General features: G+C 44.4%; 2 protein-coding genes across 6 annotated transcripts in view; one reads left to right on the top strand and one right to left on the bottom strand.

Annotated features, from left to right (window-relative positions):
• The first annotated feature begins 40 nt into the window (after nt 1–40).
• RHOQ (ras homolog family member Q) lies at nt 41–21011 on the top strand. 2 transcript variants are annotated; one of them, XM_065679478.1, is made up of 5 exons: nt 41–266; nt 418–476; nt 14413–14577; nt 15298–15393; nt 16095–21011. In XM_065679478.1, exons 1-5 carry the CDS (start codon nt 125–127, stop codon nt 16248–16250), a joined length of 618 nt encoding a protein of 205 aa, XP_065535550.1. In that variant the 5' UTR covers nt 41–124; the 3' UTR covers nt 16251–21011. The 2 variants fall into 2 exon arrangements, with proteins under 2 accessions (XP_065535550.1, XP_065535551.1); XM_065679479.1 differs by having other exon boundaries at nt 16099–16218.
• Nucleotides 15856–22471, bottom strand: part of PIGF (phosphatidylinositol glycan anchor biosynthesis class F) — a 21283-nt gene continuing 14667 nt past the window's right edge. For 3 of the 4 annotated variants that reach the window (XM_065679477.1, XM_065679476.1, XM_065679474.1), the window contains exon 6: nt 16432–16809. In XM_065679477.1, the coding sequence (XP_065535549.1) occupies nt 16696–16809 (114 nt within the window). In that variant the 3' untranslated portion in view covers nt 16432–16695. Of the gene's footprint in view, nt 16009–16431; nt 16810–22471 lie in introns of those variants that run through there. The other variant, XM_065679475.1, reaches the window with a different exon arrangement.

Genomic DNA, 22471 nt, shown 5'->3' with positions numbered 1-22471 from the left:
GCGGATGGCGGGGGGGCCGCGGCCGGCGGGGGCCGGCGGGGGCGCCCGCTGAGCGGCGGTGCCGATGCCGGGGGGCCCTGCGCGGCGGGGCGCGCCCGCGGGGCCATGAGGGCGGTGTCCGGCCATGGCCCATGGCAGCGCGGCGGTCATGCTCAAGTGCGTGGTGGTGGGGGACGGCGCCGTGGGCAAGACGTGCCTGCTGATGAGCTACGCCAACGACGCCTTCCCCGAGGAGTACGTGCCCACCGTCTTCGACCACTACGCAGGTGAGCGGCGGGGGGCCCGGCGGCTCTGCCGCCCTCTCTCCCCTTCCTCCGTCTCCGGCCTTACCCTGCCGGGAGGCGATGTGAAGGGGGGGGACACGACACTCGGCCGGGGTTTGCCCCCCTCACCCGCTGTGTTTCTCCCCCCTCGCAGTCAGCGTTACCGTCGGGGGCAAGCAGTACCTGCTGGGGCTGTACGACACCGCCGGCCAGGTGAGTGCCGAGCGCTGCCGCGGACCCCCGGCCCCGCCGCGGTCCCCTGCTGAAGTTATTGGCAGGGCTGCGGTCCGGGCTGGCTGATTCAGAGGCGGAGGTGCGGGGGGGGGGGGTGTGTTTGGCTATTGATACAAACCGGGTTTAGAGCAAACCCATCGATCCAGCCCGTGTTCCGAGGGCGGGCACCCGCGTTATTTGCAGCGGTGGGTGCCCGGCTCCGGGGGGGCTGCGGCCGGGGCAGCCGGAGAGGCGACGCGACCGGCCCGGGACCGGCATCACCCCCCCGGCCTCGGTGCCGACCCTCCCGCCGGCGTTCGGAGGAGGGAGCTGAGCCTCCCTGAGCACGGAGGGAACTTGCTGCTCCAACGCGTCAGGCCGGGTAGAGCCCCGAGTGCTGCCGCTCGCCTTGCTGGCATTTCCCAGCTCTTCAGTAGCTGAGGAGAGTTGTTCAGCTTAGAGGCAGAAAATCATAACATGTAATTGCCAGCCACTGCCGTTGAGATAACCCGGGTTTCTTTTGCTGTGCCAGACAGTGGGAGTGATTCAGGTTGAGATTATTACAGCCTGTTTTGAAAGATGCTGCGTCTGCATGTATCTTAAGTGATTGATAAGCTGCTTGGTGTTCGGGGGGTCGTTGGTGTAGTGGTTTCTACAGGGCTCCGTTACTCAAGTCGCTTCTCCGTCAGCTTAACTCGCACGGCATGGGTCCCCTGGGTTCAAGAATGAGAGCCTGGAGATGCCTCGTTGGAAACGAAATAGTTTGTGCCTGGGAGGTGCAGGGCTCGGGCAGAAACGCTGCATGGGTTTGGGTAAAGTTGTGTATCCCTTGTGTTTAAACTTCTCCTTGCAGTATGAGCATGTGTTCTGCTCTCACATGACCTCAGACGCGCTTCCTTCTTGTACAGAGCCGCTGGTAACATGAGGGCACCGGACTCGCATAGGCTGGAGCCATTCTTTAAACCATGTTACTCCTGTGCTTAATTAAAGGGCTGCTGCCTGAGTGCGTGAGGCTGTTTGGATCTGCAAACAGCCTGGAGTAAGGGAAGAAGCGTTTAACCAGTCCTTGATATCTTAGTTAGGCCTGAAATCAGCAATAAAGTTAATTCCACGAGAATTACAGCAAACGGCCCTATTTCCAGGGTGAGACTTCCCAAAAGGTCTGGCTTCATGGCTGTCATCTCCCTGACATAAACACAGACTGCTCAAAGTTATGCCAAGTGCATTTCTTACTGTTGTCATAGCCCTGTTTGTCAGTAGTAACTGCTTAAGTAGGTTACAGAATGAGGACCGAGTGCCCAGGCATAGGAAGTGTTTGGTTAATATGCTACTCTTTTAATCTGTTTCTCATAAAGAGCACTGGAACCTGTGAAAGCCAGCCCAGCACTACTGCACACGTGCGGGGTTTGGTGGTGGGTGCTGTCTCAAGCTGCTTGTGCTGGCTTGTTGCTGTTAATGGGAGCGTGTGTTGTTAGCGCTGCGTAACCCTAACTAAGGTGGTTTTGTGGTATCCCCCCTCTTCCTGAGTGTACTGAGTACAAAACCGAGCGACTTCTGGCCTCCTCAAAAGCCAGCAGGTTGAACTGGCCCGTTTACAACAAACGGCAAGTGAAGGTATTCCTGCCTGTTATGCTAAGAAAGTCTTCTCAGTGTGGAATTGTATATCCAGATGTGTAAAAAGTTGGGCTAAGAGTTTTCTTTCCTTTTTTTTTTCCTTTCCCCAAATTCCGAGAAGCTGGAATCTTTACGTTTGAATCACGGAGCAGGTTCTGATGTGGCCAGGACCAGATCCTGCTGGCCTAATTCTGAGGAGCCTCAGCTCATGTCAGGTGTTTAAATGAGGCTACCGTTACAAATATACCTGGCCTTGGCAAAGCTCCTGTTTCAGTCAGACCCGCGGCACTAATAAAATCTCTACCATTATCCCCATCCCACTCCAGCATGTTTGGGGCACTGGTGGACATCTGCCCACAGGAGCCCCATCCCAACATCCAGCTCAGCCAAGGTGGGAGCCTGTGTGAAGATGCCAGTCCAGCAATTCCATTCAGCTAAAAGCTGCTTTGTCAGGGAGCGTGCTGACAGGCCAGACTTCCCGGAGCTGTGTGATAACAGAAAGCTCTCTTTAAAGCTTCAATACATGTAGTAAAGAGCAGAAAAGACGGGAGCGGATGGTGCCTTCTCTGTGTTGAGGAAACTGTGCTGCATTTGGTGCATGCCTGCTGCTCGCACAGACTTCTGTAGGGCTTGGATTCAGAGTAGGGATTTCTGTGCCAGCACACATCAGTGCTTTCATCTCTAATTCTGTTCCCCCCCCCGATAGTTGTACTGTAAAATACTGGCCTGATAGTATCGTTTTATCACAACTTGGCAGCGTGTGAGCACTGTGGTATCTAAGCAGTTCACAGTCTTCACTATGTTTATACTCCCAAAGCATAGGTACAATCTACAGATCTCATTTCGGGGGGAGAGGAGTTAGAGGGTAAATGGAGGGTGAGCAGTGACCTACTCCAAATCCATGCAGGAAGCCCATAGCAGAGCAAGGATTAAAGACCTATTGATTCATAGCTGGTGTGCAGCAGGCTCATTGCCCTGAAACACTGACTTAATCAGCCTGTGGGTCTCTGTAATTTGCGTGGTTATGTGTTTAGCAACTTGTGACAGACTTCTGTTTGGCAGAGGAGTTGCAAGCTTTCGGGTTCATAGCATCCAGTACTCATTTCTAGCTCGCTTCTTCACAACACACACAGCATCACATGTAGCAACTGATGACATAATGCATCATATCCTTGTGAGTTTAAAGTAGGTTGAGAATAAATCGATAAAGTCCCATTTTTTTCCCCCAGGTTATATATAGCAGGAAAAATGCCACTGCCAGGCCACAAACTTCAGTTTCTATGCAGACAGACCTTCCCCCTTTGGGGGTGTGTGTGTGTGAGCTCAGGAAGGCTTCCCTCTGGCTGAAAGTACTGCGGCCCTGGTTCAAATAGCCAGTACAGCTGCTGGGCAGGGGAGGCACCCGGAGCCCATTTGGGTGTGCAGCTGTGGAAGCAGCTCCTGTGCCAGGGAGACGGGTGGGAATCCGGTGCCCATGGTGTCCAAGAGGACATTCCTCCAGCAATTCCTCGCAGAGGTGGAGCCGGCAGCTCCTTTTAGCCTTGCTGCTGCACAGAGCCTTGTGCTCAGACTGGCTGGGCTTGGAGTGTGCCCTGGTTTCCCCAGGAAGAACTATCTACATCACCTGGAGCTGGGAGCATCACTGCGCTGCAGTTTGAATGCGAGGTGGTTGCGATAGTGGTGCTTGGATGCCTTTGGCTTTGCGGTAGCCTCTCTTGCTCTGGGAGACTTAACTGCGTGTCAGTGCTGCTCTTCATTGAGCAGGGGTATGGGGCAAAATCAGCCTGGGAAGAGAACGGTGCCTTCATCGGGGTCTGTTAACTGCACCGTGTTAGAGGGCTTTAGAGCTGGTGACAAGTGATGATCATTTTGATCTTCTGTAACACCCCAAGTAATGCTGCCAGCTCTCCCAGTGGAGCAATGTCTGTAAGCACTAACGAAGAGGTGTGCTGTGTGTCCCCTTGCCACGTCCCAGATGATAGGGATAAGTGGGAGGGCCCACAGGAGTTACCTCTTGGGGATTTCACTCCGTATTGAAGGCTGCTGCTTAAAATGGCAGTTGGGGTCCATCCTCCTCTCACTCTGCGGGGTTTCATTGATGGTGTCCCTTTCCTTCCGTATGTGCTGACCACATACACGTGGAAGCCTTGCTCTGCTCCGTGTCTCTGCTGTGAAGAACTGTCTGGGAAGATGCAGGGGATGCAGGAGCAGAGCCTGTGCTGCTCCAGCTGCCCTGGGAAGAGAGATGCTGAGGCATAGCGTGGCTGTTTGGTGCAGGTTTGGCACCAAGCCAGTGTCTGAGTAGTGCAGAGCAGGGTACAGAAGGAGCAGAGTGAATCTTGCTGTGGTGCAGTGCCTCATAATAACATTGGTATCCCTCAGCATCACTCCGTGTTGTGATACTGGCCTGGCCTGGTTGGACAATGCTGAGGTAAACTGTGTGCCTTGGCTTTCCACTTCTATTTCTCTGCCTTAAACACCCTAATACGAGCAGGACAAGCTGTAGGTCTGGTACAGTAAAGCTCGCAGTGCCTTCTCAACCATCACCAAAACAGTAGCCACAGAACACACTAAGCACAAGAGCAGAACAAGCCTCTTCTTGGTCCTCTCAGCTCAGATACCGATGGCTACTGTGGTTGCAGCAGCAGCCATTTAACTCAGATACGCTGATGTTTCGGTTGCAGTGGAGGCCCTGGTGTTGCGAGCAGTTCTGTACTCAAGTTGGTCAGGCTGCTGAAGCGTGTGAAGCTGACTCCAGCATTAGCAAGGGCAGTGCCTGTGTTAAGGCAAGGTGTCAAAACAAATGGTTGTAACTGAAAGTGCCAACAGGAAGGGGATGGTGGAGCTGTGGTTATTAGAATGGATGGTCACCAGGCTTGCTATGGTTGCTATAAATAAGGAATAGAGGGAGTATCTGTGCTCCTTGTTGGCTGTTTGTCTCAGCTTTGGTCGGTAGCCCTGAACTAACAGGTACCACTTCTGTGTCCTACACCAAAACCTCTTAACGTGATGTTGGCAGATCTGGAAATGAAATGTTAGCAATTGACATCCTGTCCCCTTTCTGCCCCCGCCGTGCCTCCCTTCTTCCACATGCATTTTCCATCACTCCCTTCATACAGTCCCAGCCGAGCTGGCACTGGGGAGCTGTGAGCTCATGAGTCTGCTCCGGCCCAGCTCCAGCCGCCGTGCTGGCCTATGAATAGCTCAGCCTCTCTCTGCTTCAGGATGGTGCCAGCCACGTAGATTCAACACTTCTCAGCCACAAGTGAACGTGAGCAGATAAAACAAAGCCGTGCCTGTTTTCTCCCTCTGAAATGAAAGTTCTCCAGTGCAAAAGACAGAGGTGAAGTCCCTGAGCTTGCAGTGTCTTATGCTGAGACAAGTGTGGTCTTGGACGGGCTTCCATTTGGCACCGCTTGCTCTAGACAAGTGTTAAAGCAAAGACGGGCTTTCCCTTTAGATGGAATGGGACTCGCTCCTTCAGGTTTGCTTTTAAAAATGGCCTTCCAGCAACACTAACCCCAGCGCAAAGCTCCCATTCACACACCTCCCTTGCTGTGAGCTGTGGCTCACACGCTGAAAGCATCACTGCTTTCCTAGAAAGGCAGGTAAGCATTGCTATCACCAGGTGGGGAGCCTCGGGGTGGCAGGTGCTGCATCTATGAAATGCATGTTGGGAACTCAGGACAGTTGTGTTTCATTTTCAGTGTCGAAAGCCCCATAGCACTTCTGAATAGCATCACTGTGTTACGGTAAAATCAAATGCAAGGAGTGTGTTTCAAACTGTAGATCCAGTGCGTCTTTACGGAATTATCAGTAAGCCAATGGCAGGCCAAAGTAAAGAACCCAAAGCTTGAGAGGTTCTCTGAAACTTCAGGTTTTGGTATGTTAAAAGCACGTTTGCATGAAGACTACTGACACAGACGCATTGGTTATGATAAGCATTGGTATTATATGGTCCAATAAAAATCCCTTTTCCTGGGTTAAGAGTCAGCAGATATCCTCTAGTTTGTGACCGAGTTCTCTCTGTATTTTACTGTCATTTCTTCGAGGTACAGCAACATCTTTCAATGCTATCCAGACAGCAGCAGCTAAAAAGGCAATACTCAATAAAAGCAATTAGCACAGTGTTACTGCACATCCTCTTACTTTCTGACTTCATTTTAAGGTGGTGGGTGCACCTGCACTCATTCGAGTACCATACAACCCACAGCTGTCCTGCTGGAGGCAGGAGTGATAGAATGGGATAGCTGGGTAAGGTGGCATGAGCTGTACAGTTAGCTTCTGACAGAGAGCGTGTGAGACCCTGGCAATTCTTGGCAGGTCCACAGTCAGACTCCTTGAGTGAAATCCATTTCCTTTGCAAAAAGCTCTTTATATGTTGGTAAATAAGAAAAGTACAAAAAAAATGCATATTTTCATGGATAGCCTAACTCTCGTTTCAGCCTCCAAACTACCTCTTAAAGCAAACTAAATCACATTTAGAGGACTGCCTCCACAGCACAGACCCGCGATCCAGAGGGCTTACAATGTGCGTTAGAGTCTGATCCAAAGCTCTGTGTTAGCAGGCACCCTATGGCTGATTTCAGTAAGCTTCATTCCAGTTCCTTGATTGAGAACACATGGACAAAGAAGACATAAAACTCGAGCAGTACCGAGGTTTTGCCAGTCCCTGGCTTTCAAAGTGGTGAGTCAGCTTTTCCTATCCGCAGACACCACCACCTAAGAACCTAAATGGTGTGAGCCTTTTGCTGGATGTGGGTTTTCTTTAAGCCTTTGTGCTTCATGTGTTCAGGTCTTGTCTGTATCTGCGGGGTACCAGAAATTTCTCTTTCATTTAAAGGTAAAAAGGATGTGATTTTTTCTCTAGGAACCGGGGCTTTAGGAAGCAATATAAAGCACACTGATCCCAAATACTGCAGTTTTACTATGAACTGTAAACTCCAACATTACTAAAATGGATGCTTTGGGACAAAGCTTCATGACTTCCAGATTAGCAGTCACACTTCTAACAAAACTGCCCCTCCTCTCATTAGAACCAATGCAAAATGAGGGCAGAGAGGAGGGGAACGGTATCTTCTTACTGCTCTGGTCTGTGCTTTTATAAGCAGCCCTTTGGTTTGGACCGGTGACTGGATGATTTGTGTTAAGAGAAATGTGTCTGAAGGCCACATGACACTTCCAGCCGTTCTGAAGGGGTTGTGTGTCATTTGACGCGTTAGTGGCCACTGTCCTCAGCCTGGTTTTATCCTGCCCTGTGCTGCAGCTATGTTGTGGCACATGCAGCAACCCTCTGTGATGGCTGGCACTCCTGGTGCGCGTATGAAAATGCAGGTGGCTGCGTTATTCTCCAGAGCAAAGGAACATCTGTCAGCATCCTAAGTGAGCGCATTGCTTTGGATGTATAAAACACAGGCTGAAAGTGCCTCAGGCAGCTCATGCTCTAAATAAGGTATAGCTGTGAATGCTAAAAGATCATCTGTAGGACTTTGTGCTAGTTCCTTCTTGGTCTGATACCCGGTTGGGATACAGTGGTGGAGTCAGTAAGGGATGGATGCCAGGTGTGATCTGGGATGCATCTGTAGTTATGACCAAGAGATAGCCCAGTGAGGGGAAGTGAGCTGCATTACATATTCCTCACTTGAGGAAGAAAAAACACAGGCGGTTTTTCAACTGCCTTAACATCTGCTGCAGTGAACTCATGGAGTGTTTTACCATGATCTTGTATGGAAACTGTTACCCCCAACAGATCAGGACTTGACATAAAATGAGGTGCAGAAGACTTTTAGGAACTCCTTTAATTCCAGGAACTCTTTCACTGTGATGTGTTTATTCAGTGCGCAGGTGATGGCACTGGTGCTCTGGCACTTTGTCTCCTGAGAAGCTGCGTGATGGGAATTAATCCCGAGGAGTCAGGGTGAAGGCTTAGTCTTCTGTCTTACAAAGCTGCTGCTCAGCACTGCACTGAAGAATGTGCTTTTGGGGCTTATTTGTGAAAAGTGAAAGGGAATGGGACACCTAACTGATCAGTCTTTCTTGTCTGGGCAGGATTTATATGGCTAGTAAATGAAAAGTCATGTATGATCTATGGGTAACTATATTCAACCATCTCTATTCCATAGTCTGTTTTCCCTGTGAGAACAGATTTATTGAGGGCCAAAGTCTTCTGTAAAAATAAAGTGAAAGAGCCCATCTTTCCAAAGAGCAGGATCTGCAGCCATCTGTGCCAGGGCAAGTTTGATGTTTTTCCTTTCATTGCCCATATCGGAAAGTGAAAAATCCTGGTGAATCCATTTCCCGGGAAAAGTGGGAATCCTGTGTAGGAACAGTGCTGTTCATAAGGCCACTGATGGTAAGAAAGGAACTGGCGCAGGAACGCTCCGTAGCCTTGTGATTCCTCATAGGTATCTCAAGGCTATGGAGGAGTGTCATAGCTATGGAGTGAAAGGGCTTGTCCACGGCTATTACTCTAGGGGCTCTATAGTGGATGAACAACTGGTATAAAGTGTTCATGTGCAGCTGTGCTTGCCGATACTGCTTGCAGCCGGTTGAATCCATGTTCCGTTGTTGCAGACACTAAAAAGCCTTACAGAGGAAAGTCAAGGACTTCCACTTTCAGGAAAGCACAAGGAAGCCAGCAAGCTGAAGTTCCTGTGGTGAGGCAGAGAGGGAGTGTTCTGTTGAGGCCGCCTAGGAGAGGTTTAGCATCACTGCATGGCAGGATGTAGGATTTGGGAAGTATTTAATGCCACATTAAGACAGGGATCAGTTCTGATCACTTAAAGGCAATTTTGTGTATAATTGAAGAAATACTCTGTCCTTCTCGTCTCTGATCTCTAAAATCCACCTTATCAGGCTCCATCTTCCAGCTAGCTATTTCTTTCCATACAGAAAAGCTTTTCAGGAGTATAAGCAGCTGCAGTCCGCAAATACCCCAGAAGGAAAGTGTTGTCAAAAGAAAAGGTAATTCATAAACCCTGGGCTTTTCCAATGTATAATTCATTCCTCCTCTGAACAGCCCTCCTCGCAGGGATTTAGAGATGGATTTAGAACAGCTTACTTCATTTTTAGAATACAATGGATGAGCACTCACCCTGCATTCTTGCAGCCTTTTCTACAAATTAAAAATAGATGCTGGCCCAAATCAGCAGCTTTCTGTGCTCCCTGGGAAACCTGTGTGATTGAGCCACAACAGGATAGTGCTGCTGCCTTCAGCAATGCAAGCTGCATCCCCAGAAGCCTGTGAAGAGATGGAGGGTCTGTAGCGCACTTTACCCCTGGGAATAATCAGCACATCTTGGTTTGTGTGTTCAGAAGGTACAAACAGTAACAAATAGGGCTTGGGCTGCAGAACTGGACAAGTAGACTTTTTATGGCGATGCTGTGTCAGTCCCAATTGCAGCTTGCCAAATGGTCCTGGCATTAGTGGTGCCGTGTGAGAAGCAGCGCCAGGAAGCCAGCAGCCTTGGGATGCTCCAACCTCTGTCCTTGCAAAGGGCTGCAGTGTTACACAGACCAGACTGAAGCAATTTGGAGAGGTTTTTAGCCAGGGAAGCAATTTGCGCTTGGCATGGGGCAGGACAGACCACTTCCCTCTCTCTGCTCCCCCACCAAGCATCTCGTAGAATCAGAAATGACAGGGTGAGTCAGCAGTGTGAATGAAGGCTGCTTCATGGTGTGCTGCTGGAATGGGCTGTTGTGCTCAAATGCTCTCCTGGTGCTTATGGCAAAGCTGCACATCAGCCTTTAATGCCAAATAATCTGGGGGAGGCGGGAGGATGTGGCCACTGGGGTAACAGGGAGCTGGCAGTCCCTGGGGTGGGTGTCAGATACAGCAGTCATTACGGTTCACTTCTCACATTGTCCGAAATATTCCAGGGTCCTTCTGAAATGGAAATTCATTTTCAGGGAGGAATAACTATGAAAAATGCAGTCATGAAGGATAGCTTCGAAATGCACTTCAAAAATGAAAGCACAGCAATTCCTATTGAGAGAGGACTTTTGACTGTGGTTAGCATGCCCTGCTCTGAAATGCGTTAAAACTTGGACTTACAGCTGGGGTTTTGCTCTGCAGAAACCAGCTAGTTGCACATGTGAGCCTTACCGAGACCCTCTGAGCAGCAGCAGGGATTACCCTTCACTGCGTGAAGGTTGGATTCCTCTAGCAACTCTGCCTGATGTCTATTTTTGGCTTCCCCTCTAAAAACAGATGGTTGGGAGTGAGAACCTCCTCTTACGATTGCTGTTGTAAGCTGTGAAAGCAACAGATGGTTGCTAACACAGAGATCACAAACCTGGAGTTGTTGAGCTCCAGTTCTCTTCCAGTGGGGCAAGCTTTGTACGCTGCCATCCCCTTTGTATCTTATCAGAAAAGAAATAGGCTTCTCTTGTTTATAAGAGTATGTAAGTATGATGTAACTGGAGGACTGTCATTGAAATTCTGTTCCTAAGCTGCAAACCACGTAAAATCATTAACTACTTTGTTCCATCAGAACGGAACATGATGTCACAATGTTATGTTACATTACGTTATAAATAATATATATTAAAAATATAATACCTATAGATGAGCATGACACACCTTGCTCAGGGCCCCTGCACAGCATTAAGGACACACCAGCATTTGTTTTCTCCTATTTGCTTAAAGATGCAAGCCCTCATATTTACAAGAAGAGGAATATGTAAAAGTATCAATTTCAGTTCTGCTCTTTTCCAAGTGAAACCAAGGAGTCCTTCCCAGTTTGTAGTTGAGAAGCCAAGCCAAGTCAGTAGTTCCTCCATCTCGTCAACTTGTTCTGTATTGGCAGCTGCACTGGGTTAGATACTAGGTGAATGATGTATGGTCCTGCAATGGAATCACAACTCTATATAGCATTAATTAAGCCAACATACTTGCATGCAGTTGGTTTAAAGTTATTACAGCTCTTGTACTTTCAGCATGTTTTTCTATCAATCAGTATTCGTTTGCTTCAGCAAACGGTGAACAGTTCTGTTTTAAAGTCCACAGCATATTGGAGAATGAGCCGTTTCTCCATTACAGCCTGGAGGTTTTGACACTTGTAATGCATATTTCGATCCTTCGTGGTCTTATTGCCCATCTTGTTCACGTTCTTAAAATAGTCCAGTAAAATTCTTTAGATATTTTTAATGCCTAAATATACAGGCAGTGCCTCCCCCAATTAGCCTGGAAGTCTTAATTGCTGTACAGGGTGGTGCGCACAGGCACCCAAACTGGGATTTCTGTTGACTGGCTAGTATAATTATGGTTTGCCACTGCATTTAGTTTGAGAATTAGCCACATTCATTTCCCTCACACTAGAGTCAGAAAATACAGTGAAAGCAGTCTGATTTTTCCAGGCTTCTCTAATATTTGGTCTAAATGCATTTGTTTTTTCAGAGTCTTCTACCCATGCAGCAGTTATTTAGGCCCAGTACATTACAGGAAGTTTTAGGTTTGATTGCTGTTTCTGAGAGGCTGTTGGGGATCAGGAGGAGTCTTTAAGCACAGATGGCCTGCTAGATGCTGCTAACAGTGAAGCCACGGTCTCTCTTAAGAAGACCCAGGACCAGTCTAATGATGTAGTGGGAGGCTTTATTAGAATTACCTGCCATTATTAGCATCAATATGCACCTAATTTTCATAGCACAGACAAAGGTTTAAAGGTGAGACTGGCAGCACTGGCTTGTTTCAAGCAGCAGGATTGGTGGGGACAGCCAAATTCTCTGTTAATTTAAGTAAGTGTGAAGTCACCGTAGTGAATACCACGTACTTCTTTGGCCGTGGCAAGATGTATCCAATCACACTGTACTTGCCTGCAGTTGAACTTCTTAATTACAGAGGACAGACGCACAGCTTGCCCAGTGCAGATGGGACAGGGTATAAATCAAAAGGCAGATATATAAATAGCTGCAGGGGCAGGAAGGGAGCTCAGCAACGCACGCGCCTTAAAAAGCAGTGACACTGCTCACTCCCAGATGATTGCTGAGGAGTACATGGGCAGTAAGGAGCAGGACCAAGATGTGGCTGAATGGACGAGGATTTATATCCAATGTGATTAAAAAAGATAAATACAAAAGTGTTGAAGTAAACCATGCAAACATGAAGTAAAATGAAGTAAACCAAGCTTTGACATCAGAAACTGATTAGTATTTGCCATGAATAAAAGGTCCATCTGCAATTTCAAATGGATTAACTGAAGAGGTATTTTAAGGCCAGTGGACTAAGAGTAATTTCTGGTGACAGTGAAGTGTTTTCTCCATTCCAGCATTTAATGCAGACAGTATTCTCGTTATTGTAGCCCAGATGTGAGGACTTTAGAAAATGTTGAATGTAGTAAAGGCAGCTCTTTAGTAGCAGGAATGAATTATGACTTTAAACTAGATCTTTTCTTTAAAGAAAAACTATTCAGTAATACCCCGTGTGTGATTTAGCAGAGCTGAATTCAAGAGCAGCTGACGGATCTGCCTCTGTGTTCTTGCATGCAGATTTTGTACTCCAGGGACCAGTATAATTTGCAGTTGGGAAGCTTCTTTTAGGATTTCAATCTCCACCCAGAAAACAGAGGCAACCCTGATCTGTACCTAGCTATATTCAGGAGTAGAAGTGAAACGTAAAATACATGCCTAAAAAGAGAACTGAATGTTGAATCGTTTCAAGTGGCTGTTGTGATGCTCTTAAAGTTATTTCTGCCTTCTATGATAAATGACCACAGGTGCAGAAAAGACAAGGTTCCTGGGTTTTTTCTTTTGCATCAGGATAGGAGGCTGACACTAGCAGGAACAACTGATCTCCAGATAGACCTGTCAAATGGTGTGGTTTCCCAGTAGTGTCAGTTACTGTGGTTGTCAAACTGGGAGCCCATGCTTACAGACGAGTATGCTCTAGCTTATGGACAAAACTGGAAAGCATACAAGACTGGCAGGAGAGCATATAACCAAAATGGCACATGAGAATACTGATCCCAAATACAAATATCGTGTAGATTGACACTAAAAGAGTACTGGCCAATGGTCACCCCCGTGCTAGTGCAGAATCTCCTCCAGTGCTTGTCATTCCTCCATTTCAGGATGAGGATAACAGCCCTCTTCCCATAGCTGTTGACTCTCAAATGAAAAGATGGGCCTAGCAGAAACTGTTCTGAGGAAGTTTTCATGTGTCTTCTGAAATTCTAGCGACACCATCTTTAAAAACCTGTCAGCCAATGAAGGGCTGTTTTGAGGGTGCCGCTGTAGGTTAATAACCTGGTGATGTGACTGTTGCCAAGGAAATGAAAATTTGATTTTCTGGCTTGATTCAACCATGGAGTTGAATTCTCTTTCTGTCTCTACCTGTAATGAACAAATTGTTCCAGTATTTGTGAGATTTAATTAAGATGAGGAGCTTACATGGGGAGGAGGGAGGCTGCTACAGCAGCCGTAGTAAATTGGTGTTTATGGTGGGAGAGATGGCATAAAACCAGCTCAGTCTTACTTATCTGTGTTAAAAACCAACCAACCAAACAAAAAAGCCACAAGTAGGAATGGTAAAGCATTGGTTGACTGGCAATTTACTTTCTTTCTTGCTAGAGAGAACTGGTTTACAATGGAATAATTCTCCTAGGTATTGTACTGTATGCCCTGGCTGTAGGACTGGTGGCTTTAGAAGTTACGGCTCTAAATGACCCAAATAAGAATCTTTTCACACTAACTTCCCCCCAGCAAAGGGCATTAATATTCCTCTGATGGTGTTCTTGATCCTGAGTGTTCCCTAATAGTGTTCCTTCCCACTTTTTGCTGGTCTTGCTTACAGAAAGCAGTCTGGATAAAAAAGGTCCCTCTGATCCTTACTTTGCCCAGTCACTAGCAACAGGACAGCAAAGTTTCTAAGTGACAGAAAGAAAATTAAGAGGGCCTTAAAGACCACCCCTACATATGATCCAAAGGAGAAGCCTCAACTGCATTAATTAGCCTTAATCTAGTCTAGTTTTGTATTATCTGCATAGCTTTACAGCAGTCACATCTGCTTATTCCTCTTTGGTCAAAGAAGTGCTAACCTTTGAATATGCTTGAACCGTAAGTCTTTTTTTTTTTTTAACTTAAAACTTCTGAAGGGGTCGTCTTCTGTATATTCTGGTACAGAAGTAAGGTTCTATTAACACTGCTTTTCAATACATTTATGTCATTTTGCTCTAACAGCCACACTGATTAACCTGGAAGAGTTGCAAGCATTCAGAAAGTTTGCCTCAACAACATCTCTGAAATACGAATAGAGTTTCTATACCTAACTGTTAAAATTAACAAAATACCATTTAATATTGCAGATAACAGACTTTTTCTTTCCTAGGAAGACTATGATCGTCTGAGACCTTTATCTTATCCTATGACCGATGTCTTCCTTATCTGCTTCTCAGTGGTAAACCCTGCTTCATTTCAAAATGTGAAGGAAGAGTGGGTACCAGAGTTGAAGGAATATGCACCTAATGTTCCCTTTTTACTAGTAGGAACACAGGTATATCTGGTTCTATTATGCTTCGTTTAAACAATTCAGATCACTGTATGGTGCCTTTTCTCTGGGCTGGAAATTCAGGCTTCTGGCTTTGGAAGAACAACCCTAGCAAGTGGCAGAAAACCCTAGATTTGTGGTGTTCTCTAATGGGCTACCTGCATTTTGTTAAAATATATTCACTGTAAACAGAGTGGCAAAATTGGCTCCATCTCTCCTTGGGACTTTCTAGAAAGTCAGAGGATTTAAGGAATAAAATTGTCTATTTATACCCATGTACATGGGTCTACAGTTGTTAGTCATATACAGTATTTGCTGAAGCAAAGAAGCAAAGGAAGAAGTGAGACAATTTCCTCCTGCTTCTTGTGACCAGTGGACTGGGCTTCAATTACAAAGTGATCCACATGTTGATATTATCTTTGGGTTAAGCCTTCTGCCACTGCTGGATGTACCTTCTGGCATTCCAAGATGATCACATCTAATCAAAGAGCTGAATTACAGAATATACATTTGTTCCTTCTGGATTAAAGGTGGTAGTTCACAGCTGAAACTGCCAGGACTTTTTGGATCAGGAAGGGTCCATGATCTGAATCATGCATGACTCCATTTGTATACACATAATACTCCATTAAATAAATGCTTCTGCTTCTAAAAGAGGGTATTATATAGCCTGCTGACTTTTGTTTAGGAAAAGTATTCCAACATGACTGCTATCTTCCTTGCTAGATTGATCTTCGTGATGACCCAAAAACTCTGGCAAGACTGAATGACATGAAAGAGAAGCCCATATCTGTGGAGCAAGGACAGAAGTTAGCTAAAGAGGTAAACTCCTAGTTGAAAGCAAGTAGCAAAGAAGCAAAAAAAACTATTACCGACTGTCTTTTTCTTTACTACTTCAATGTATGAAAACCTTCTGACAGGTTACCAGTAAACGATATTTATTTATTGTTGAACACAGCTAACAAGCAGACCTGGGTAATAGCACTTCCCTGGTAGTAGTGGTTCTAAGTTTCTTTATAGACACTTGTAAAAACTACACAAGCATCAGTCACGAGTGAATTAAAATCACAGCATTGTCGAGGTTGGAAGGGACCTCTCCTCCTCTAGCAAAATGTTGAAATCATCTTTAAGCAATTATTTGAGAGCGCTGTACTACCATTTTAACACACTGTGTGGATAATGCACATAAAGACACTTACTTATAGTCTTATTTTTGAACCCTAAATTGGTCATAAGTCTGTAGTTCTTTTTTGCTGTTATCAAAAATACCTCAGGACTCCAGTGTCAGGCCAAAGAGCTTATTTAATACGCTTCCTTTGTAAACAAACCCAACTTAAATGCATTCCAGATCTTTGACCAAATGACAAATCTTTTCTTCTACAGGGGGATGCACATGCAGGTAGCTTTTCTAGATCACAGCCAGACATTGTGATGCCACTAGAGAAAAAGAGATACGCAGAAGTGCACACTTAAAATGAACAGCTGAAATATATTGTTGTTGAATTAACTTATTTTCTTGACAGATAGGAGCCTACTGCTACGTGGAGTGTTCAGCTTTAACGCAGAAAGGACTGAAGACCGTTTTTGATGAAGCTATTATAGCCATTCTAACTCCAAAGAAACACACAGTGAAGAAGAGAATAGGCTCAAGATGCATAAACTGCTGTTTGATCACGTGAGACATATTTGACAATGGCCAGGCTTACTGTGAAATTCTACTGAATTTAAACACAATGCATTAAGTACACGGCAAAGTTGTTACAGGTTTGAAAGCTAAAACTATGGTTCTGCCTTCTACAACCAGTGAAATCCAGAGGAATAAAATCAGACTCAACAAACTCGTAATAAGAAGCCACCGTATCTGTTACAAGTATTTTATTCAGACTGGAAGGTACAATCTCTCAGGGTTACATAGTCTAGAGGAAGCAAAAACTGCACCATGCTGAAACGGCATCTATGTGATTTTATCGAGTGGAGATGCTTGGCCTGAAATACTCTAAATGAATTTGGACAGTCTTCTGCTTTGACTATACATAAATATATATATCTTATAAAACCCCCCCAATTTTTGCACAGTCTGTATGGGATCTGCACAAAGAAATACCTTGTCTCTCTTTGCTCCAGTTATCTGCTTTTGTATGTAAGCTGCTTCCGGTTCCAGTGTATCCACAGAGGTGCAATAATCAGACCAGCCACATAGCCAAAGGTAGCTCCGAAGGAACAGGAAATGGGCCATACCTGAGAGAAGAACACAAGGTAAAAGCAGACAATGAGGAAAATGTCTGTGGTTTTTTGTACTTGGTGAGCACAAAACCTAGGTACTGAAAGACAGTAAAGTCTTACTCTAAAGCTTGGCGTGCTTTCCTAAAAATGCCAAAAGGGTAACAATCATCTTCATGAACACTAAATGCTGTTGTACAGTTTTTAACTAATATGCATTAAAACGTAACCAGGCTTCTGGCTATTGCAGAGTTTAGTTCGATATTCCCAAAACTATGTGAAAAAATGTAGATGTCTTTATATCCACCCTGAAGCGTTCAGCTAACGCGACTTCCTGTTGTGCTGCGCACATCTGGAAACCTACAGATGTCTTGGCGATTTCTCCTTCCAATCTCTCACGGTGTTCTGAAACCTTTAGAGGTGCGTATAGTTGAACTGATATTCAAACAGGCCAGAGACTGAGATGGATAGAGGGATTTTCTTTATGTTTTTTGTCTTGAAGAGTAGGCAAAGGGCTGAATCTCCCCCTGGCTAGCAGCAGGGAGGGAACACAAATTTGGAAACTCAACATCTTGCACCCACTTCAGCAAACATGTAGTAAGCCACTTATGTTCTAGAGCTTAGAATTAAAGCTCTCTTCTTCCTAGTATAAGAACAGGGAGCTGTTCTTATACTCAATACAGCTGACTCAATTTCACAAACCATCTAGTGCAAAGTAATGGGTTTTTTTCCCCTACCCCCCCCTTTTTTAACTGGTATTGATTTGCATGGAGGAGAGGCCAAAACAAGACCTACCCAGTCTGTCCTTAGATGTAGCTTATATTACCTGTCACCTACAGACTGCATTTGATGGAAATCTCAGCTAAGCAATTAAAAAGATTTACTGTCGAATAAACTAAATTCCCACCCTCTTCAAAATTCTCCTTTGCATGTTGTTTTTGCAAGGACAGTTTTGCACTTCCTGCTGTACAGTGCATATTGCGGAAGCAAGTGCAGACGGCACTCCCCTATTTTAGTTTTGAATAAAGGGTGGTATTTCCACCTTCTATAGTACTTGAGACTGAGACATGAACTAGACGTTAAAGAAAATATCCACATCTTGGTGTCCAGCCAAGACTGCAATTCATGAATATCAAATGAGTTTACTCTTAATGGTACTGGTTCCTCCATTCATTTTCCTAGCTCTGATTCCTCTCTTCGCTATTGTGGAAAAATGCATTTATTCGCATCCTCTGCTCATGGGAATTTTAACTAGGAATAAGAGTAACTTATTTTGTCCTCAGCTGTTTCATCTTCACATTCCTTAGCATTTGCAGTTTTATACGTTATTTGGAGGTCTTAAGGAGTGTAGCAAAGATGACTATAAACAAGGTGCCTTAGGTACTCTTTATTGACCTTGTTTCATTCTTATTTCTGGACATTCTGTCTGTGCTACTTGTTTTTGTTGCTGAATATTTTGGCTGTTGCCTCTCAAACCAAAGACTTGCTTGTTTTCATTAACAGTGATGTTGTAGATCTTCTATAAAAAGCCTTGAGATGCTTTGGCATGGTAAGATATTATGTGTATTTAAAACTCATGTGAGTTTGTGGCCTTGGCTAAACTTACATTTCAGGTGGATCTTTCCAACTTTTAAATGAAATGTAATTAAGTTATTTCTAGCATTTTGCGTATTACACATGTCTAAAGGACAAAACAAGAAAAGATGCCCATGAAACCCCAGCTGCTCGCTGAGTACCATTCAGCTGGAACAGGAGTTGTACTTTTTTCTCTGCTGATGAAATCAAATACCACTCGAATTTCCACAAAACTATAGACAGAGGCTTCATAACTCAGTGGTCTTTTTACATCAAAATCTGAGTGATCAATGGTCCTGCGTTAAATCTTACCTACATTAGGTGAATCTGTAGTTGCCTGTTTGCTTTTCAGAAGTATAGATAGGTGTGGGACTCTGAATTTTTCATTTCACTTAACTAGAGTCAATATCCCTGATAACCTGTTGACCTTGTATGTTTTGCTATATTGTGTATAGTGGACAATTGTTGGTACGATTAAAAGGATCTCTGATGATTGTTGTAGCTTCTCTTACCTGACTGAACTGCAACTTGGAACACGTTTTATCAATAGTTATGCAACTTTCAATACTAGTTATGCCTCTGTCTTCCAAAACATTCACTTTTTGCTTTTTAAAAATCAGTGTTACCTTACAGAAGTTTCAGGCTGTTTTTAACACCTGAATCTCTGAACTTTGAAATCCAAACCTCAGCAACGGCAGCTGGCAAAGATAGGGGGCAAAGGGAAGAAACCATAAACCACTCCATCTCGCTGTCTGTGAATGAGACAGAAAAGAAACACCACCTCATCTCTTCTAGTGGTGCAGAACAGCAGGGTACTAGGGCCAGGTACTCATTATGCTCATCAGATGGCTTAAAGTAGTTCCAACAGCAGTTTGATTTGCCTTCTGAAAACTCCCTAAGCACAGGGGTTAAAAGCCGGGACATCAGAACATTGCTGGCCTAATGCTACGTTTGCTAACCCTTAAAGCAAGGCAAAAAACCCCTAACACATAATGATACTAGTTCTGCACCTTTTAGTCTTGACTGCTGGCCTTTAGGCTACATATAGCCATGCAATATAAAGCTGCAAGTTATCAAAGACAGATTAAGATGTGGCTCTTAGGCACATCAGCTGCACTAAAATAACAGCCCTTGGATATGCTTTTTGTCTATGAAAGTGGTATGCTTTATTCTGCATTAGCTGCTGGCCTCATTTTTCTGAGACCAAATCACTTCCTGCTGGACCTTTTTAAATTAATTTGACTTGCTTGATCTGTCTGCTTTTGCCCTGCCTTTCATATTATCTCTTAAACTTGGTTTAGCTTCCCTGACTTGGAATGAACTGCTTCTAAGTGATAAAAACCTAAGCAGCTAATATGCATCTGCCTGTTCTAAGGGATTCCATTCTGCTTATTCAAAGTATGCAACTTGTAATACGCCCCTTTCATCCCCTGAGAACTATTCAGCTCAGATTCTCCTACTCTATGCTCCCTCCTGCCATGAGGAAGCTGACATATCCCATCCCAGTACTGATGTCATGTCTAGGCTGGGTCAGCAATGGGAATGCAGTGTTAGGCAACACTGCCTAACTGCACATTTTGAGGAGGGAGACAGCAAGGAGGGAAGAAGATTGATCAGGAGAGAAAAGTGTGGGGAGTGCAGGAGACAGGACAGAACGTTCTTTAGGAAACTGTCATGAAATGCTTTGTTCTGTTCCAGCAGCTGGGAAGCATCAGCTCCCATCCTCACAGCCTAATATGACTCAGTTTACATATCAGATGCATGTGGAAAAGGGCAATTTTACCAACCTGCATATGATTACTAGGAGTCTGAACAGCAACTTGACAAAACCAAATCTCTATCTATATGCTTAACAAGAACTAAAATTGCATTTTGAGGGACAGAGCATGGGCCAGGGGTTCATGGAAAACGATCCTGACTTCTGCTATTTGTTTAGTTTCTGTTTGTTTCATCTGGCAGCAGTAATAGAACTTAACAGAGGTTTCTTTAGGCTTGCTAAATAGACAATGCAGAACTGCAAGGTTTCTAGTGTATACCAGAATTCATTTTAAGAATAAGGACTCAAAATACAAATTGCCAACCTTTCAGTACACAATATGTTTCCTCAGTGCTCTTTAGAACACCTGGGAACTGATGTGAGAATGCTTAACATACTGCATGGAAAGCAGAGCATGTTGCAGGATCCCAACAAGGTTATCTAGCTCTGCTGTACTATGCATGTAGCTAGTTAAATCAGAATTCTGACTGCATGACAGTGTTGTCAGCTATTACAAGTCTGTAAATTGCATCCCATGCAATGGGAATTACATAGACATTGATAAGAACATAAAGGCCAGATTCTTACAGGCCAGAGCAGCAACACCCTAACGAAGTTTTAGAAGATCCTACGAAGTAAGCAGCCGACTGCTGGAACTTTAATTATACAAATGCAAATACTATATATTTTGTGGTTTTAGTAACCTGGTCCCATTCTTCAGATGAGTGTTTTTCTCATATTCCTAAACGCCATTCTTTTTTGTATGCTTACTATTTCAAAAGATCCATTTCTGACTGTCAACTAGAAAGCTATGTCATATTTTGTTTCATTTTAAAACTGAATAAATGAGCACAATGACTTTCCCTCCCTGTTTCTAACATGCCTTAAATACCTGATTGTTTAGTCTGTACTGTCTTAAAAAAATTCAGTACATGCCTTCAGTCTATTTTGGTTGCATGCACATGTTAACTAAAAATGTCTTATCGCATTGTACAGAATGTGTGTGTTGACAAGCACATGCTGAGGAGAAGAAAGTGCGAGGGGGTTTTTTGCAGGCTGGCATTTGTAACTACAAGGTGATTTTGTGGATCTGCGTTATAAAATTACAGCAAGTATAACTGCCTTTGATTTCACCCTTAAGGTTTACATCAAGAAAACGTATCATTAAATAAACAATGATAACCACATGAAAGTGGAACAAGCTTCTACCTGTGTTAAAAAGAAACTACAATCAAACACTGGATATTATCGCTTCTACTCATATAAAGCAACTTCGTTTACAACAAAAAATTCACAGTAGGTGGTAGCTCCGAAAGCAAATACAAGAAGGAAACTCTATGAGCTGTGTTAACAATAACACGCTAATATGAAAGTTTACAGCCCTATTTCAGTAAGCACCAAGAACTGTACCCAAGATTCTCCGGACGATTTTTCAGGTTACAAGTGTCTGAGAGGTATCTAGGCTAATACTTATATCGGCTCAATTACATGGCAGTCAATCTACTCATTTGAGTTATATCAGCACTACCTACTATGTTTCCAGTACAAAGAGGGAATAAATCAATTTCCCTTTTACCTAATGAATATAAAAACACTGTACACGTCAAAGTCACTTTTTATCATATCAGGTACTACAGATCGCAACTATGCTGCAAAAAGACAAACGGATGGGTATGTGGGCAGGCACACAGTAAACCCAGGAACCTGGTTCTGAAGTTTGTTATCAAAACAAGTCAATGAACCCAGAAACTTCACAGTTTCCAAAATCCAGCTGGCAGTAACAAATGGGATGTCTGGAATATACTGCAAATAAAGTGTGCCGATAAGGTTTTGATCTTTAATTGTACCACCTCATTCTGCAACTAAATTACCTTGGGCTGAGCAAAGAAAGGATGTGTCATGACATGTCTAGAAACACCTAAATGATGCTGTTCTGTTTCAGTGGTGGTGTGCTTTAAGGTGCCACTTCTCAGATGACACATGAAGCCAGGATCCTAATCACATGTGATTATTAAAAGAACACCATCAACTTGAAATAAGCAACCTGAAAAAACTGAGTAACTGTAACAAAGGAAGTTATTTTCTGTTTCTTTACTAGAACTGTCCTGACTATAACCCTTACATAACCACTGTACATCAGAGGGCTAAAGGGAACTAGAGATGGATATACAACTTTTAAACCTTTTGAACGTCATCGAGAATAGCCTTATTTAAGTGATCATAACTAAGTGTTGTAAACTATTTTGCTATCTAATTCTTAAACAGTTTTAATCTCAAAACTTTGACAAAATTATCCGACCAGTCTCTTGTAGTAAACTGAAACCCATCTTGCGCAGGAAGTCTTGATAA

Source organism: Lathamus discolor, chromosome 5 (genome assembly GCF_037157495.1).
Source record: "Lathamus discolor isolate bLatDis1 chromosome 5, bLatDis1.hap1, whole genome shotgun sequence".
NCBI lineage: Eukaryota > Metazoa > Chordata > Aves > Psittaciformes > Psittacidae > Lathamus > Lathamus discolor.
This window is presented reverse-complemented; position numbering and strand designations above follow the sequence as displayed.